We start from the raw sequence: 18,052 nt of genomic DNA on the forward strand, positions 1-18,052 counted from the left end.
AGCTGCGTGCCCTCTGACCAGCTGCGTGCCCTCTGACCAGCTATGTGCCCTCTGACCAGCTGCGTGCCCTCTGACCAGCTGCGTGCCCTCTGACCCAGCTGTGTGCCCTCTGACCAGCTGTGTGCACTCTGAGCAGCTGTGTGCACTCTGACCCAGCTCAGACTGGACCAGGATGCATCACTTCCTTCTCAAGTGGATTGCTCTTGGCTTCATGAGACCTTCAGGAGACTCATGGGACTGACAGAAGTCCAGTCATTCACTCGCTCACGCACATTTCATCATGTGTCGTGTGTGGTCTCTACTAAAGCCTGGTTACAACCAGGAGTTGCTTTTTGAGTGATGCAGGGTTTTCTGTTGAAAATGGCCCAGACCCTAGAACTATACTGTGATTCTCCTTTAGAACCTGTCATGAAGTCCATACAGCACCTTTTCCCAACACAGACCCCTCATTGGGCCAGCTGGGTCCTGAGCGGAAGGGCCACTCTTGGCTCAGCCCAAGTGTTGAGCCTCCCGGGCCACACCTGCTGTGTGGCCTACAGAGGGCAGCTGCTGGCTTTCTGCTGCTGAGGACCCAGTGCGTCCCTTCTTGTGTGGCAAACAGTGGCCTTTGTGCTAGCACCATTCCTGTGTGCCCACTAGTCCCAGCTTTGCTCTCCTCCTCAGCTGTTTGCCATGGAGTTCTGGCATTTCTACTTTTCTTAATGTGAATAATGCTTTTCTGGCTTCCTCCATCAAGGGCAAGTGCTCCATACTAATAATCTCTGCCCTACATGACTTTCTCTTCTGCCTTTCTTGCTGCCATAACCTCAGGATCCATTCCGCACTCAGCGAGACCCGCGAGCTCCTCCAGGATGTAGACATTCTCCCCTACAGTAGGCCCTTCCTAGGGTTGCTTATATTGTGACCTGACCCCTGATTATGCTGTGGTGCTGGAAAGGAGGGGTGCAGATCCTGAGAGGAGTGTAACACAGAGGACTCGTCACCTCGTCTAAGCAAGGGAACCCTAGCCTTTAATAAGAAGGACTCAGAGTTTAAGGCGTTTCAAGGTTCTTAAGTAGAGTCCCCCAGATGTCTTCATGCCACAACTCAGGGGCCCAGTCAGGGTCCTGACCTTGGGTAGCCAACCGACTGGAACTGAGACTGTCACCCCCTCGGAATCTTTGTCACTCTTCAATTAAGTCCCGTATCTCACCCTCAGCTTTTTCTGCCTCTGGCTGCAGGAGATGAGTCTTTTTATATCCTGCCAAGGGGGCTTCTGGCTTTCACTCTGCACTTTAAATTCATGATTAATCACACTCAGCCTTTCATTGTCTCTCTCCAAAGCATTGATAGCCCTCAGCAACAGCCATCCCACTCCCTAATCCTTATAATAACACTGCCCTAAAACTCTCACACACCTGAAATATTGCACCCATCCGCAAGTGGCCTGGCTTGGTTCACGATGGGTGTCTGTCTGATCAATTGCACGTCTGCCACAAACCAGCCTTGTCTGCCCTCCATCTGTCACTGTGGTGAGCCCCTCATTGCCAGCGGGACGGCACCCACTAAAGAGTCAGCTTTGTGGGACCAGCCCAGCACCAGCTGTGCCTGGGACGTTCTCTGGCTTCAGACTCTGGGTGGAGGTTTGTGTGTGCAGGTGCCCATTGGGGAGGTACCCTCAGGGGCCATGCCTGAGGAGCGAAGGGCACAGCAGCAACAGTTAAGCTGCGGTGCGGTCCACATGAGACAGTCGATTCCAGAGTGCTGGAGCTCTGGCCTGGCCTGGCCGACTGGTGCCCAGGCCTTTGCACTCCTCCGCCCCACCTGTGTATCTGCCAGAGCTCAGGTGAGATGCTCCCTGGTGTTCCGCCAGGGCAGGGACTCATCAGCAGTCAAGGTCTGGTCAGCTGGGGGGATGGGTCCTCGCCTGAAGCGCCAGTCTGGTGCCACATCACAGCATCTCTGTTGTGGTGCCACACCATTTGGGTCTGGTTCTGGCTGTGCTTCCTTCCTATCAAGAATGCTTGGAGCCCAGTGTCCCACTGGTAAGCTGTGGCTAAGCCCCCACCTCTCGGGGTGTGGAGAGGTGGGATCTGAGGATGGCTTTCAGGCCTGGTAAGAGCACGTGTCCTCCAGGTGTGGTCTTGGGGCCTCCAGCCCCTTGGGCCAACAGTTACTCCCTAACCTTTGACAAAGAAATCAAGGCATCAGAAAGCCCAGACTCGAAGAACTGAGAGACAGACTGAGTCTGCACGATGGGTAAAAATCATCAAGTCCTAATGGTGCCTGGCAATGAGGAGACCCACCCAGCGCTTAGTCAAGAGAACAGGGTAAAACCGTGTTTCTTGTGCAGGGTCAAGCAAAGGGTGTCTGCGCAGCTATTCAGTGGGTTGATTAATTCCTTGTGCGTGGGGACCCCAGCATGGCCAGTGGCAACAGTGAGTGGGAGCCGGCAGACGCTATCGGAGGAGACACACTGATTATGGGGGACAGGGTAACTGTCCATGGTAGGGACACCACGGTTCCTCAGAGAGTAGACAAGGAATTCTTGCAGAGGCTTTTGTTGAGGCCTCTGCATGCCAAGAGGTTGTGGGCGCCCCACAAGTGACCCCTCACTTGCAAGGGCCCCACGCAGGCAGGGGTGGCGTGGAGGCAGGTCCACGTCCAGGACTAGCACATGGCTAGAGATCTGCGTCATCGTGGCCCATGACACTCATGATGTCAGCCCGTGCGACCGGGGTGGAGGGCCTGGCTGGGGCAGCGCCTTGTGGGCGCGGCTGTCGGCAGGGAGCAGCGGGCGAGCGAGCTGAGAGGCGGAAGCTCCCGAGATGGGCATGCGTGTGGCGGGCCTGCCTTTTAAAACCATCATCAGCCTTAGTGTTCCAACAGCCTCTTTCACTTTGTAAAAGCCTTTTCTTTCGAAAAATAAAAGAAGATTGCAGGCAAGTACAATATTTGGCTGTGGCGGCTGCTAATTTGGCACCGAGTGTCACCTCCGCCTTTTCTTCCCTGATGCCAAGTGCTCCTTCCCTGCCTCTGGGCGCGCGGGCGGGGTGCAGGGCGGGCACAGGAGCCTCTTAAGATGCGAGATTCATTTCCTTAAACACACATTGTCTCACTCCAATTTCACGTCCGAGCAGTTCTGGGGAAGAATTAGCAGCCCCTGGGAGAGAGCAGGCAGGTTCTGTTTACAGGGGTGGTGGGGAGGGGGCGCCAGTGTGAGCAGGGGCTCACACTGTCAAAACGAGTGAATGTCCTGAGAACATGCAGGAGGAGGGGCACTTTGTAATAATTTGGGGATAAATAAAGAATTTGGGGCTCTCTGGCCAGAAAGAACACATAAGACTGTTTGGCCCAATCCACCACCAGTGAGGACTGGCTGAGGCCTGGGGACCAACCTCTGCTGACCCCCTTCTGTGATAGGGACTCACTAACCCCGGAGGCTGCTCCTGGCTTTGAGTCAGGCCCCCGGAACCCCTAAAAGAAGCTTCTCTGCTCCTCCTGCTACAGGTTTTGGGAGCTTACGAGGCTACAGCCCTGCACTGTGCAGGAGAAGCCACCCTACCCCGAGAGTTGCCCCAGGACCCCACCCCAGGTTGTCATGCTGGTGGGTCCTTGGCTGCTGCTTTGTTTTTGACATTTAAGCATTGTGGGCTGGAGAGGTCTTCAGGGGACTTGGGGAGAGTGATGCTTTGACCCCCTCCTCAACAGGCCCCTCAGAGCATAGCAGCAGCCCAAAGAATAGGGTCTCTCTTGTTTCGGGCCTCTTCCGAGGGAGGGGAGGAGGGGACCCTTTTATGCCCTCTCTGCTCTCCCACTTCCCATACCCATGGGCAGCCCTCATCCTCCACCTCTACCCTTGCCGAGTATTGGAACTGGGCACCCGCTAGATGACAAGTGGGGCGAGCCTAAGGAATACTTCGGGGAGGTAGCGGCCCAGCCCCCAGCCCTCCTGGGCAGCTGCTCATTTATCGCCTCTGAGAGGGGAGACCTACTAATTTGTCAGCCCATTAGCCAGCCTCAGTAGCATATGGACCCAGTCCCGGCTGCCCTCTTCCGGCCTGCCTTGGAGAGCTTCGCCTGACTGCCACACTGCTGCCCCTGTCAGGGTTTGGTCAGGGTTTGGATCCCGGGGAGCCCCATCTTGTACTAGGGCTGAGCCCTCAGCCAAGGGGCCCTGCATTTAACATAGCTGGCTTCTCCCAATCTACATTTGATGTTAATGGCAAATCTTGAAACCATGGGCTGAGAAGGGCCCTGCTTTTAGGAAACTGGGCTTTATTTTTAGTATTCAGAGAAAGATAATTTTTTCTCCACCCACTATCAGCAAAGAGATCAATTGTTTTCATGGTGTTTCTAGATCTTCTTGTCTGCAGAGTGGGGGTGGGTGAAGAATCTGTCTGACAGTTCCATTGTCACTCCCCATTCCTGGGAAGTTGTGCCCTGGGGCTCTCGCTGTGCACTATGGGGAGGGGGGGTTCTACGTCTATGGAGTCAGTGGCTAAAAGAAGGTCCCAGCCCATGTTCATGAGACCAGCCTGAGTCTGTATGTGGGATCAGTACAGGATCCAGGCCCTCTGAGATGATGGGAGCAGGGAACCAGGTCCGCTTGGGGGGGCTCAAGGGCCCCTCACATGTACATAGGTGTTCCCCTGAGACCTACCGTGTGCTGCCCTGGAGCAGAAAGCCACAGGGGGCTGGTGACTGTGTCCAGGAAGGAGGCACACCACCTCGTTCAGAGTGACCCTCCTCTCCGCCACTTGCACACATGAGCCCAGACATATGCACACAGGGACGCCCCTGACCTGGAGGCACATACTTAGTCGAGCACTTGCTGGTGTGAGTGTAGATATAGCCAACATGTGTGTCTACACCACACACGGTGCCTTCTCACGTGCATGTACAGACACAGGCAAGTACTGGATCCTGCATCACCTGGATTTATGGCTGGAGATAAATTCGCACTTTAGCACCATAAATTCAGAGTGCGATAGCCAAGGCGTCTCAGCGTGTTGGCAGCCACACAAAGTGGGAAAGGAGGGGATTTCCCGGACAACTTCTCAGGCAGCCCTGTGGGCTTGGCTGGCAGAGGGACATGCGCAGGGGCTGCCTGGGTCAGGGAGGATTAAGGGGCCGGGCCATGGAGTCTTTACCTGACATCTGGACGCCCAGGGCCCCGGGACAGGGGGATAGGGGAGGGAGATATTAGCAACTGAGAGGGGTCCAGGCCCTGAGAGGGGGTGGAGGTTAGACTGCACATGGCAGATGACCTTGAGGCCATGCCGATGACATGACTGGTCTGGCACATTCTCCTGGTTCTTGAACCTGGGAGCAGATGGGGGCTTCCTGCGTAGGTCCTATGGGACACTGAGGAAAGCAGACCTGAACCAGGTTCCAGTGGTGTCGTGGTAAGACAGAGACCGTAGCAACATCCTGTAGGGGCTGAGAGCTCCCCAGAATACAGTAGAGGGTAGAGGATCGTCTTGGGGTACAGAGTTCTGGGCAAGCATGTAGGAAGGCTACCCACCCCAGTGTATGGGTGGGAACATGGGGTGCACTCAGGGACACTTGAGGAACCATAACGGAGCAGGCCTCATGCCCTAATCCTCAGGCCCCAGGACAGGGGTCAACTGGGCCACATCTCCAAAAGGCTTCCTCAGCACCCCCAGTGAGCTGGGCCCACAGGCCTTCTCTAGGGGTGCCAAGTGGGCCTCCTCTGTCTTTTCCAGCAGACCCAGTGGTACAGGTGGGGTGGAGAGGAACACACGCCCTGGCTCGCTCCCTGCTGAGGAAGTGGGGCTGCCTCACATGATCAGGGCACTTTGTTCTGCTGACATCCTCGCCCTCACCACCTCCTTACTCGGATTCTTTTTTTTTTTTTTTACAAAAGTTTATTTTTACATCATTTTGTACATTTTTTTTCCATCTCAATTGTAATCCCCGCGGGTTTCCCATCACCAAGTCACCCATGTGCCATCACCATAATCCCGTGCACTTCCCTCCCCACCCCCCACCCCCGTTCTTGATCCCATTCCCCACTCCACCCCCGCAAAATGTCTCTGGTATATGGTTGTTCATTATTTTTTTAATTTCCTCGCCTGGTCCATTATACTCCTGCTATGAGTGAAACCATCCGGTATTTTTCTTTCTCTTTCTGGCTTATCTCACTAAGCATGATCTTTTCCAGCTCCATCCAAATTGCTGCAAAAGACATGTGTTTCTCTTTTTTGGTTGCTGAGTAATATTCCATTGTGTATATGTACCACATCTTTTTAATCCAGTCATCTACTTTTGGGCATTTGGGCTGCTTCCATGTTTTCCCAATTGTAAATAAAACACTTGCTCGGATTCTTGATGAAGCTAGAGGCTCAGGCTTCTCTGCCTCTGCTGAGCAGGGGACGCAGGAGCCAGGACCATCATTGCCTTTGAAACCTAACAGGTGCCAGGCCTGTGTGGGAAAAAGGAGCAGGGGGAGGGAGAGACGGTCATACCATAGGCCGGGACCTAGCCTGTTGCCCCCAGACTGCCAGATGACCCCACAAGTTCTCAGAGACTTCACATCAGTAGTCCACTCCCCCAGGCCCCAGTGAGAGATAGGGAGCAAAGCTGTCTCTCCCCTACCACAGATCTCCTCCCCAGCATCTTTCTTCACAGACCCTCACACCTGCCTGCTAAGTTCACTGACCTTCCCAGCACAGAAGTGCTGGTGGCCTGAGAGGGCTGCCCTGCTATTCAGGCCTCTCATGGCCCTTAGTTTACCCATCTGTGTCCTACCTGTGAGCCTTGCAAGGCCAGCGTGGTTTTCTGCAGGCAGAAGCACCTTTTCGGGGCATGCTCAGATCGGTGGCTGCCCTCCCCACAGTTCCACGGGCCGACAGGTCGCATGAACAAGTCCTCATGCCTGGAGTTCTTTGGGTGCCGGTGGAGTTACTGAGCGTGAGAATGTTATTGACTCATCAGTGGATCTAAGTAGATGATTCCAGGCAGATTAGGGGCTTGTCCCGAGGGCCTGTACTTCCTGAGAGATGAGCCCTCCAGAAACTCTCAAACTGGATGAGATTTGAAACACTGGGCTCAGCTGCCCACCTCCCGATTTTTCTAGCCCTGGGTACAAGCAACCCCATGGACCTGACGGAGGGGCAGTCAGGGAACCTTCCCAGAGGAGGGGACTGGGACAGGATTCCATGAGATACAGACCAGCTGCTTGGGGGTGGGTTCAGAGCAGCGCCTGATGTTAGTCTGTGTAGTCATTTGATCCCACCAACTATGTTGTGTTCCTCAGTTGCCTGGTCTGTAAAATGGGAGTGACAAATAGCGCTTGTGAGGATTTGGCATCCTGGATGACCCGCGTGGATGCTGGCTTGGCCCTGTGGTATTGACGGCTATTCCTGTGGTAATCACCTCATCAGGCAGCCCCGAAAGCTGAGCAGTGAGGAGCAGCCCACCAGGAGGTGGGGACCCAGGTGCCGTGGGCACCCCTGCACTGAAGTTCATGGCCGTCAGACCAACGGCCCTCGTGGTACTGGCTGGAGTAGCCGGGCGGCCATTCATTTGTATGCTTAGGACGCTGAGGGGAACCTGCCAGCCGGGGGCTGCCCAGGCCCACCACTGACCTCCCAGCTCCAGGAAGGCCTTGTCTGGTGGCCACTCTGCGTTTTTCAAGTCCAAAGAGCAGAGCTTTTCCGGATGGAAATATGATGGGAGAGAGAGAATGCAGGTCCCCGCTGGGTGTCTGTCCCCGCCCGGGCACATCCCTAAGTGTGCCTGTCCTCGCCTATCCGAGCATGTGCAAGGCCTCCGTGTCTGAGCCCTGCTTGTTTATTTATGAATGCTTCCAACTTGCTCTGCAGGAGATTTAAGTCACTTACAAGGATACATAAAATTCAAGAAGAGCCTATAAATTGGAAGTAGGGAAAACATAAAAGAAAAACTAGGGAAGGGCTAAGATGGAGCTGAGGAGGGGTGAAGGCTAGACTGTGTATATGGCAGGTGTGACCTGGAAGAGGTGGAAGCTAGGCCAGCTATGAGTGTGCCTCACGCTCAGGCCCCTCAGGGGAGGGCTCACCCCCTCTTTCCTGGGGACCCTGGTCCGGAGGGCTCCTCAGGCAGGCCACACCTTGACCCTCCTCACACCCATGCTCTTAGGAACCTCCCCAGTGCCGTGTCCATCAGGAGACTGGGAGCCATGACCCAGGGCTACTGGGCATCCGGTCACAGGGAACAGGTCCCTGCTGGGCTGTGGTACCTTTTCTGTGAGCCTAAGTGTGAGGCACAGCAGGACCTGCAGGTGGCTTCCTGGGCACTGAGCGTGAACGCAGTATGGGCCAGTGCGCGAGGGGCCAGGTGCGTGCACTGGAACTGTAATGGGAGTGGCAGGACCCTGGGGTGACTGCCTGTAAGGGTCTTGAAGCCATGGTCGGCCACAGCCACCCCTGGGCTTACGCTATCTCTGCCTTCATCCCCACGTTCAGCATGCCGAGGTTGTGTGTGGTCACCTGCCTGCCAGCTCAAGGGCCCCACCGTGTGATTGGTGCAGTCACTATTCAGGAAGAGCAGATTTCCAGCCATCGAGACCTGGAAAGTGGGCCCCATGGGAGTGTCTGGGCCAGGGAAAGCTCCCTGGCCAGGGCAGCAGCTACGGAAGAGAACAGGAGAAGCCAGCAACACCTTGCGCTTGAGCTGTCATCTGTGAAGAACGCCCCAGAGGCCTGGCTGAGGCACATGGACTCTGAGGGTGAAGGTGCGGGCAGAGCGCATGGCTGGTGAAGAGGAGGCTTGTGGCTTTTCAGCCACTCTTGGCTTCAAGTTCAGGGGACGCAGGGGTGCAAAATCTCCCCTTTAATCAGATTCTAATCTTTCCGCACCTCAGTTTCCTCACCTAAAGATAAATGAGCCAGGTGCTGAGCCCTTCCTGGTGCTTTACCACAGGGATGGGGGTGGCTGAAGAAACTCCCAGGAAGGTGAACTGGGGGCACTTGGAACAAGAGGAGCTTCCGGCCAGATTTGGGCCTTTCAAGACTATGTCAGGCCCGGCCTCATAGAGGTATTTACCAGGGTGAAGTTCTGCCAGCTCTAGGCTAAGGGACAATCATCTTAGATGAGATCCCACAGCAACCAGGACTGTGGAACGACTGGGAATCCTCCCTGACACTCAGGGTCTGCTGGAGCTGCTGCCCACCCTGCCCTACCACCCAAGCCTCTATCCTGCCCTGCCAGACCTGTCACTCCTCCAAAGTGGAAAGACGGAACCTCACTGTCTTTTACGGCGCCTAAGACAAAAGCTCTGGGGTGGAGGACTTGCAGTGGCCCCGCTCTGAGACCAGAGACCACATCCAAGGCCATGCTGGCCAGGGCTGCTCCAGGCGCTCACCCGGGTACAGGGAAGACTGGACATGTTGGGGCTGGAGCTTAAGGGCACTGGACCCTGGAGCTGACGACGGCCTGAGGTGCCCGGCGCCGTGGGCTCTTGGCCTCACTGCCCTGTCTCCAGCCAGCTTCTCTACTTCTTGAACCTTAGTTTCTTCAACTGCTAGAAGGGGCAGTAACCTACCTGCCCTCACAATTGTTAGGACAGCAGTCCAGGGGATATGTGCAGAGCCTCGTCTGGCCCCACAGGGGGCCCCTGCATCGCCCTCATTGTCCTGTGAGTGAGCGCCTTGGGAATCCTTCCAGAAGGTGGGCGGGCCCGTGAGGTGAGGCGGCAGTGGGGGAGCTGAGCCAGAGTGGGTGGTAAGGGGGCCCAGACGCTGGCACAAACAATCTGTTTCCCATAAACATGGGCGCCCACACCAGCCGGCCGCCACCCGGCGACTTCTGTGAGTTGGGAAAGTGCGGGTATGTTTACTCGCACTCCCCCGTGCCAGCTGGTATGCTGGGCACAGCTTCCCTCCCAGCTGCCTCAACAGCCGGTGGCTCCCAGCTCAGGGAGGGGGAGCAAACAGGGGCCCCTGGATCTTGCCTGCGGTTCTGTTCACCTCAGGCTCAAATCCTCCACTTGTGTTGCTCTCCTCGACCAGATGGAGAGGACTGGGGGGCCTGAAGAGTCTCCTTGACAGGGCCACTGTTCTCCAAGACCAGTTCAGTAGACAAGGCCTGGAGACGCCAGGCGTCTCAGGCCCTGACGTCTGTTCCAGGGCTAGGCTAGTTTAGGCAACAGATTCCCCTGTGTGGGTCCAGGCCTCCCCTCCTCCCCACAGTCCACCTGCCTTCTTGGCAAGAGCTTCCACTGGGGTGTGGAAGCACCGAGATGCCTCAGCATGCAGCATTGATGGGGGCGTCCCACAGGCCCTGGGATGCCAGGACTCCAGGTCTTGGGGTCTCTGCTATGGGAACACCTTGCCCTGCTAAGCTGGGCGGTGGCAGCCGCAGGGGGTATGTGCATCACATCCCAGAGGTCAGGATGGATCACTGCCTGGGCAAGAGCTCTGTGGTACGTACCACCATCTGGCTAAGAATCTTGTCTCAAGCAAGGAAGGGTGGGAACTTCGGGGAAGGGGCTCAAGGAAGGGCTTCTTTGGCATAGCCGCCCATGCTGGCATTTTAACTTGTGACCTTGGAGATGGATTCTGGGCGACAGCTGCCCTGGAGCATTTGCTATTAAGAAATCCCACGGTGGACCTCCCGGGTGGCACAACAGGTTGAAACTGCAAGCTGGCCGCAACCTCAGTGTGAGTTTGATCCCCAGCCCCGGAGGTGACCCACGTGGCGCAGCAGACCTCTCCTGACCCACCCACTGCTCCCCTCAGCAGTGTACTTCATCCATCTGCCTGTTCTGCTCCCCTCTCTGCCTGTGGTGAATCCTCTCACCTCCCCTGCACCTCTGGCCTGTACCCCAGTTCTGTATGCACGAATAAATAAATCTCTTAAAAAAAAAAAGAACCCGCACTTTGGAGGAGCTGGGTAGAGTCTGAACCCCCCACAACGGCTCCCGTTGAAATATGAGGGCTGAAATACTGGTGGCCTCCTTCCTAGTTAGGTCTGGAATAAGGACCAATTTAAAGTCACTGTAGAAATTCACGTCTGTTTCAGGGGGCCGTGACAGGCCGCACCCAGGAATGGGCTGCAAGCTCAGTGTGCCTTTGTGGCAGGCCCCGTTGCGCCCTGGGGTGTGTGGGGCCTCCCAAAGTGGGGCTTCCCGGGGGGCCACCAGCAGGAAGACTGGCGACGATTGGCGCAGACTGGCCCTAGCTCAGCTGAGAGGATTTGGAGTATTGTTTTGTGTTGAGTTTTGTGTCTTTTGAAAAACAAGAGATTGAGCCTTTTTATGACATGGGTTTTACAGCGTAACGAGGCAGCGTAATTTCCCATTCTCAGCAGCAAGTGCACTTTTTACACTAATTGCATAATTAGACATAATGTACTAATTGCGGTAATGGATGACAGTCAACTAAACTTTAACTTTAAAAACAGGGAGGCGTTGCTGGGGGTGGCGGCAGGGGCTTTGTGCCCCTGCGTGTTTTGCGAGGGAAATATGCTAGTGAGAGCTCCTAGTGGCTGCCTCTTGGGGACCAAGGGGCCCCAAAGCCACCTCTTCACCTTGTGATCTAGGCCACACCTCCCTCCTCTTCTGAGGACCCCTCCAATTCCCCTCCCTTCCTCTCAGAACCTGTCCCCCAGCTTCCCTCTGGCCCCCACACCCCCCAGCCCCGGGCCACTGTAGCTGTGCAGCCCATTAACCCTTCTCCGCCTTTGCACCTCTCATTACTCCTGCCTGGGGCCCTCCCCTCCTGCTCCCCAGTCTGGCAGCTCCAGCCAGCCTCTCAGACTGCGCTGAAGGCCTCTCCCCTCTACAGAGTCCCAGACTCTTCCTTGATCATCCCCTGTCCCAGCCCTACAAGAAGGCCAGCCCCACACCAGGCATCTCCAGCGCACCTCCCCTGCTGCCTCCCCTCTGTCAGCAGGCTGAATGGGCCTCTGGATCCCCTCTGGATGGCAAGTCCTAGGAGGGCAGAACCAGGTCTGGTCCATCTCGGCCATCCTGTACCCAACAGGTCAGCATGAATATGGAGGGCCCCAGTGGAAATGTAAAGACACAGGGGTGGGGGCTAGGGGTTGGGGGGCGGTGGAAGGGATGAGGAATGGGTCATCCGTGAGCACCGGCGGCCAGAGGACCTACCTCTTCACCCGCTCCTAGAAGCCAAGCCAGGAGCCCTCCTCCCTGCCCCATGCTGCCTTCCTGACCTCCATCATAGCCCATGTAGGGATCAGCACCTGTGACCCCCTATGCTGAGTTCTTGCCAGAAAATAGGAAGCTTAGTTAAAGAACGTGATGGACTGCGCCAGTCACTTCCAGAGTCCCATCCCCCACCTCTCTCTTGGCCCAGCTCAGGGGCCCTGAGCCAGCATGGATACACCTATCCTTCTACACAAGTCTCTCCCAATCCCTGGTGTAGTGAACCCCATTCTATCAGCCGAGCCTCACCCCCAAACCCAGACCCTGTGGCTTCTCCAGTGCTGGCCTGTGCAGGTCAGCCTCGGGGACCCGGCCCACCAGCTCTGGTCCATCTGCTGCTCTCCCACCAGGGGCTGCTGGCATGAGGACTGGGCACTTCAGACCATCACCAGCTGTGCTTTCGTGACCAGGGCCCAGACGCTGGTACATGCCTAGAGAGAACTGGGGAGCAGCAGGTCCCTGGGGGTCATGGGGCTCGGCCCCCAGCCCTGCGGGCGCTCTGCCCTGCTCTCTGGGCAGTGGGTGGGGGGCTCTGGAATGCTGGAACCCCGGCTGGGCCTTTGAGGAGACAGCCGGCAGCAGGGCCCAGACTGCATCCAATCGTTCTCGTTCCATTTCTTTCTGATTTAATTTTCCAGAGATTAGGGCCCGTTCCCCTTCACTGCGGAGAGGCGCCTCACTCGCGCACCTGTTTTACTCCTGGTGGGATGGCTGGTCAGTGGGCAGGCGGTTCTGCTTGTCTCCCCTCCTCCCTTTGCCCAGAATGGCTCTCCTGCCTTCCACAGGTCTCCTGAGTCTGCCCGGGCCCCTTTCATGCCCACCAAACCCCCAGCTTCTCCCACCAGAGGCCTACTCTCCAAGCTTGGGGATAAATGCAGGGGACAGAGCTGCAGATGGGGACCTACAGCAAGGGCTTTGGGTCAGACTGACCAGGTTCAGCTCCAAACTCTGCTGCACGGCTTACCCTCTCCGGCTCTCAGTGGGCCTGGGTGGTCCCGCCGGGGCTGATAGAGCTGGGTGAGGTCTGAGCACACAAGGCACCTGCCCGGCGGAGACCAGAGCCAGACTCAGCACTCCCTCTCCTTCCTTTGACATCCCACCCTCCTCCCCACCTTGCACCTTCCTTCTCTCCTGGGCAGGCTGGTTACTGGCCCAGTCCTGGCCCCACTGCTGCTGACAGTCAGGGGCTTCGCAAAAATACCTCTGCAGCCCGATTGGGGCCTGTCCTGGTCACTGGTTCTGAGCCTTTTGTCCCTGTGGTGACTGTCCCTGGGTTCCAGGCACCTCAGAGCTTGACCACCAACCCCCTTCTCCAAGTGAGGGCTGTTGAGAGCTGCCTGCCCTGTGAGTATACAGACTTCCTGCTCAAGGTCACTTTTCTCCCAGTGTCTTCCCGGCTTACTTGCCTTCTGATGTGGGACATCAGAGAAGCAGGAGGCGGAGGGTCTGGGCCCCTGAGGGAGCCTTGGCACCTGCCCCCGCCACCCCTTCTGAAAATCCCAAGCCAGAAGGCTGGCCACACATGCTGCTTTACAAAAGAATTAGAGCCGAAAGAGGCTGTGTTGGGGCCAGCTCTGGCAGGGAGTGGGAGGCAAATAAGAAAATGGGAGACATTGGGCCCTCCCTGGTGGCGCAGCGGTTTAAAGCACAGCACTATGAAGCTCGCCACAGCCGCTTCAACATGAGTTCAACCCCCAGCCAGGGAGGTGACCACATGGCGTGGCAGACCTCTCCTGACCTGCCTGCTGGCCCCCTCAGCAGTGTACTTTGTCAGTCTGCCTGTTTTGCTCCCCACTCTGTCTCTGGTGAGTCCTCTCACTGCCCCAGCACCTCTGGCCTGTACCCCAGTTCTGTATGCTTAAATAAACAAATGAGAGACATTGGAGGAACAGGTGTCAATAATTGGTGGGGGTGGTACCCTCCAGGGGAAGAGGACCCTGCAGGTGATGGTGGCCATAGGTGTATGATACAGGATGGACGAGCCCTTCCTGGGAAACAGGGCTGCAGACCACCTTCTGAATTGTCCCATTGACCCACTGAGCCATCCCGCTTTTCCAGCTTCTCTGTCCTCTGCCACTGTACTTCCTGCCCTCCCCCACGTGCCACCTGGCTGCAGCCAGCCTGTCCCCTGGTCTGCGCCCTGTCGGCTGCTCTTCACCGTCTCCTCTGTAGGATGGCGCCCCTGCTGCTGCTCCCGGATCACGGCTGGTGTGAAGCTGCCACAGCCTTAGGCCCGCTGGCCCGTGGCCTTCCCCCATGCAGCTGCTGTGCAGAGCTGGGCGCCTGCGGGTTGCACTGCTGTTGAAGCTGTTGGGTTTTTCCAATTAGCTCGCTGGGCCAAGGGCACCAGCAGGCTGCAGTCTGTCTGTGGTTGGTGGGGCTCAGCACCCCGTGAGCCTGGCCTTTTCTGTTGCTTCTGAACTGACCCCAGGGACCAGGGCTAGATGCTGTGGTTCAAGGGAGCCCACCCTGGGCATGCTCTGGAGTGGCTCTGGCCTCTCCCAGGCTTCCTGCTAGGCCTGTAGCCAGAAGGCCCCTCAGTGGAGGCATGACCTATCTCCCAGGGCGGGACCAGCTGCTAGACTATGGCTCTCCCTGGGACACAGGGCTCTGCCGAGGGCCCTCCCAGGGGACAGGGGCAACTGGCACAGGTCCAGGGGCTTTAATAACCTCTCGACAGGGCGTCTAATGTTAAGTGAGGCACTGAGGTTGAAAGGAGTAAGGCAGTTGCACCTCGGGGGCTCTTTTGAGGTTGGAAGACAGGCTTTGCTGGTAACAGGACCAGCACCCCTATTCTGGAATGATGCCCTCATCTTCCCAGAAGCCCCTTCTAGCCGCCCTCTGGGGAGCCCCACCCTCCCTCTGGGGAGGATTTACTCAGGCAAGGAAAGGCAGAAGGGAAGCAGGGATAGCACGGGCAAAGGTGTGGCCTAGGAATCCGCGGGGTCTGGGGCCCCAAGAAAATGTGTGCCAGGTCAGTGGGCTGGAGAGGTCGGGAATACTGGCATGGGCGGGGGGTGCGCAGACACATGTTGTGAGGGGCCCTTACATGAAAGTGGGACAGGAATTGGGCAAGGCAGATGCAGCCCTAAGCCCCAAGGCGTAGCGCAGCTGTAGGCAGAAACAAAGGAATCAGGCCTAGGTCCAACTGGCCCCAAAACTCTGCTCTTGAACACGGAATTGAGCAAACACATTTCCCAAGGGTCTCTGACACACCAGCCTGGTGCTTGGGGAGATGGAAGGGCGCGGGCCACAGCTATACCCTGTCCGCGGCGTCCCAGTGTCTAGGCTTCATTGTTATCAGCTACAGGGTGGAGACTGAGGTGTCAGAGACAAGGACTGAATGTCTGGGGAGGGACTGCTGGGAGGCCCGGATGGGTGGAGGAGAGGCAGGCAGACCCCTGGGAGGCGGGGGCTCCTGCCCAGGAATGGGAGCCTGTAGCTTTGGAGCCCAAGTGTGCTGATGTGGCAAGGAGAGCAGACTGGGAGGGGGCCAGTTCCTTCTGCTGGATTCCAGTGATCCTAAATAATAGCTGTAGTGACAACAGTATAGGCTCCTCACCGTCTGCCACCAGCCTGTGACGCCATTCTCACACTCAATAAACTGAGATTCAGAAATGCGGTGACTCTGGAGGGTCCCTGTTTCCAAGTCCTGGGTCCCCTGGGTGTGACCCTGCCCCTTGGATACCCCCACCTTCTGCGCCCCTGAGTCCTGGCCCAGACATCATGCCAGTTTGCCAGGGGCCCCATGGGCCCAGTGGGGATCTCCTGGGCTCCCCAAGGAGAGTTGTCAGGAACCCATGACCCAGCCTCAGTCCCAGGGCTTCAGTGCTATAGGCAGAGGCTCTGGGAGTGACCTTGACAGGGAAGTCAGGGATGGCCCCCTCTCTGAGAAGTCAAGAAGCTGCACTCCCTGCCAGAGCAAGTGGGCTGGGCACTGAGGCCTTGACCTCAGCACACCCAAAGAGAGTGACCTGGGGCAGAGAAGGAATCTCTTTTCTGTGTCCCCAAACCTGGGAAGGACAAGGGATGCAGGAAGACGTGGGACCTGATTTTGCCACTCAGTTGTGTGGCCTTGACCCGTCCTCTCCTGTTCCTGAGCCTCAGTTTCCCCAATAGTGGGCACTGGGCTCAGACTCCCCCTGCATTTTCAAGTGACCCCAGGCTCTGATCCCTCCCTGAACCCTGTTCCATCAAGGTCTTCTGTCTGGCCTCTGCCTGAGACAGGGCCCAGGGGGCCCAGGGAACAACCTGGCCTGGTGCCCACTTGGGGCCTCCGTCCTCCCCAGCCTCACTTCCAGGCCTCAAGACTCGGCCCTCTAATCGCCACTGCTCTGTGGGAAGGAGCGACTTCACCACAAATTATTTTGTTCTAAGAGAAGGACAAAAAGAAAAGAGAAGCCGGGAGGGATGGGGGTGGCGGGAGGAGGAGATTGCCTGTGCGGCTTTGTGTAGTGCTTTAACCCTTGGACTGCCAGGCACTGGGAGGGGCAGGGCAGGGGCTATGGAAGCGCCTGGCTCCCCCACCCCTCCCCCTGCAGGATGCCAGAGGCCTTATCTCCCGTGTCTCACTGTCACTCCAGGACCTTATCTCTCCTGCCTGTCTGTCTCTCATCAGCTGCCTCTCCCACCTCTTTATCTCCTCCTCATCACCTCCTCTCACATCTCTCCACATGCCTCTGCTTCTACACAGCCTGATGGCACAGCCTGGCGGCAGCAGCTCTGTTACACCAGCCCAGCCTGTGACCTCCAGTGAAGGACCAGTTTGGGGCATGGGTCTCCTGGGGTCACCTGGGTAGACGTGTGGACCCATTCAAGCTCATCACACAGGGCTGGTGACCCACGCACCGGCATGCTCACACACGCGTGCTCACACTCACACAGAGAGAGGCGTGTGCGCACACCCAAGACCAGCCTCGAACAAAGACCCCTGAAGAACTCTGCTTCTCCAGGCCTTGTCTGGAGCCCTAACCCCACCCCACCCCACCCCCAATACATAGGCACATGCACACAGAGGGATGTGTGCTGAACCGTAACACACACTCACACAAAGATGCGTGACTGTTAAATTTCCACCCCAGGTGTGTGCACTGGCCCACCCCCACCCCAAGAAAGAGGGAGATGTGTTCTCCCCATCTGCTTTCTCTTTCCTGGCCCCTGCCCCAATTCTATGCTCTGAGTGACAGGAGTCTCTAGGGAGGCCCAGAGCTCCACTAACTTTCTGCAAATGCCCTGAGGCAGCATTAGCAAAAAAAAAAAAAAGAAGAAGTGACATGGCTGCCGGAGCCCATGTGGAGGGGTGACCCAGGGGCCGAGGTGACTTGTGCAGGTGTGCCCATGAGTCCGCACCTGAGTGTGAGGTGTCTTTGTATTGGGGTGTGTTGTGCCTCAATACAGTGTGTGATTATTGGGCTCATCTCCCCTGACGCCCTGCCTCCCATCCAGCTCACCTCTCTGCTGCCCTCAGCAGCACTCTGTGCCAGTCAGGGAGTGCTGTTTATGGTCCCTAGAAGAACCCTGCATCTCACAGAAGGCAGTGATGGTCCTGCCCAGCCAGCCAGAACCATGCAAGCCATGGGGCTTGTGACGTGAGCCTCCTCTGAGTCCGCAGAAGTGCTGGGCCCATCCCGCAGACCTCCGAGCTCCCTCCGTGCCCACAGTCAGGGTCAGTTGGGGGTGAGGACTGTACTGTGGTGAGCTGTTCAGAGAGGGGTGTGGGGGCCACGACATGGAATACGGCCTACCCTAGCCTTACCCCCATTTCTCCTTCCTTCCAGATTTACAAGGACAACCGGAATCTATTTGAGGTGCAAGAGAATGAACCTCAGAAGTTAGTGGAGAAGGTGGCAGGGGACATTGAGAGCCTGCTGGACAGGAAGGTGCAGGCCTTGAAGGTAAGTG

At 57.1% G+C, this 18,052-nt stretch overlaps 1 protein-coding gene across 6 annotated transcripts in view; it reads left to right on the forward strand.

Moving 5' to 3' along the window:
- The window catches only part of CACNA2D2 (calcium channel, voltage-dependent, alpha 2/delta subunit 2), a 130,161-nt gene that overhangs the window by 46,863 nt on the left and 65,246 nt on the right, over positions 1–18,052 (forward strand). For all 6 annotated transcript variants that reach the window (XM_012720388.1, XM_012720389.1, XM_012720390.1 and 3 more), the window contains exon 3: positions 17,929–18,045. In XM_012720388.1, coding sequence (XP_012575842.1) covers positions 17,929–18,045 — 117 coding nt within the window. The remainder of the gene's footprint in view (positions 1–17,928; positions 18,046–18,052) is intronic.

Source organism: Condylura cristata, unplaced genomic scaffold (assembly GCF_000260355.1).
Source record: "Condylura cristata isolate star-nosed mole 26May11 unplaced genomic scaffold, ConCri1.0 scaffold00004, whole genome shotgun sequence".
In the NCBI taxonomy this organism is placed as follows: domain Eukaryota; kingdom Metazoa; phylum Chordata; class Mammalia; order Eulipotyphla; family Talpidae; genus Condylura; species Condylura cristata.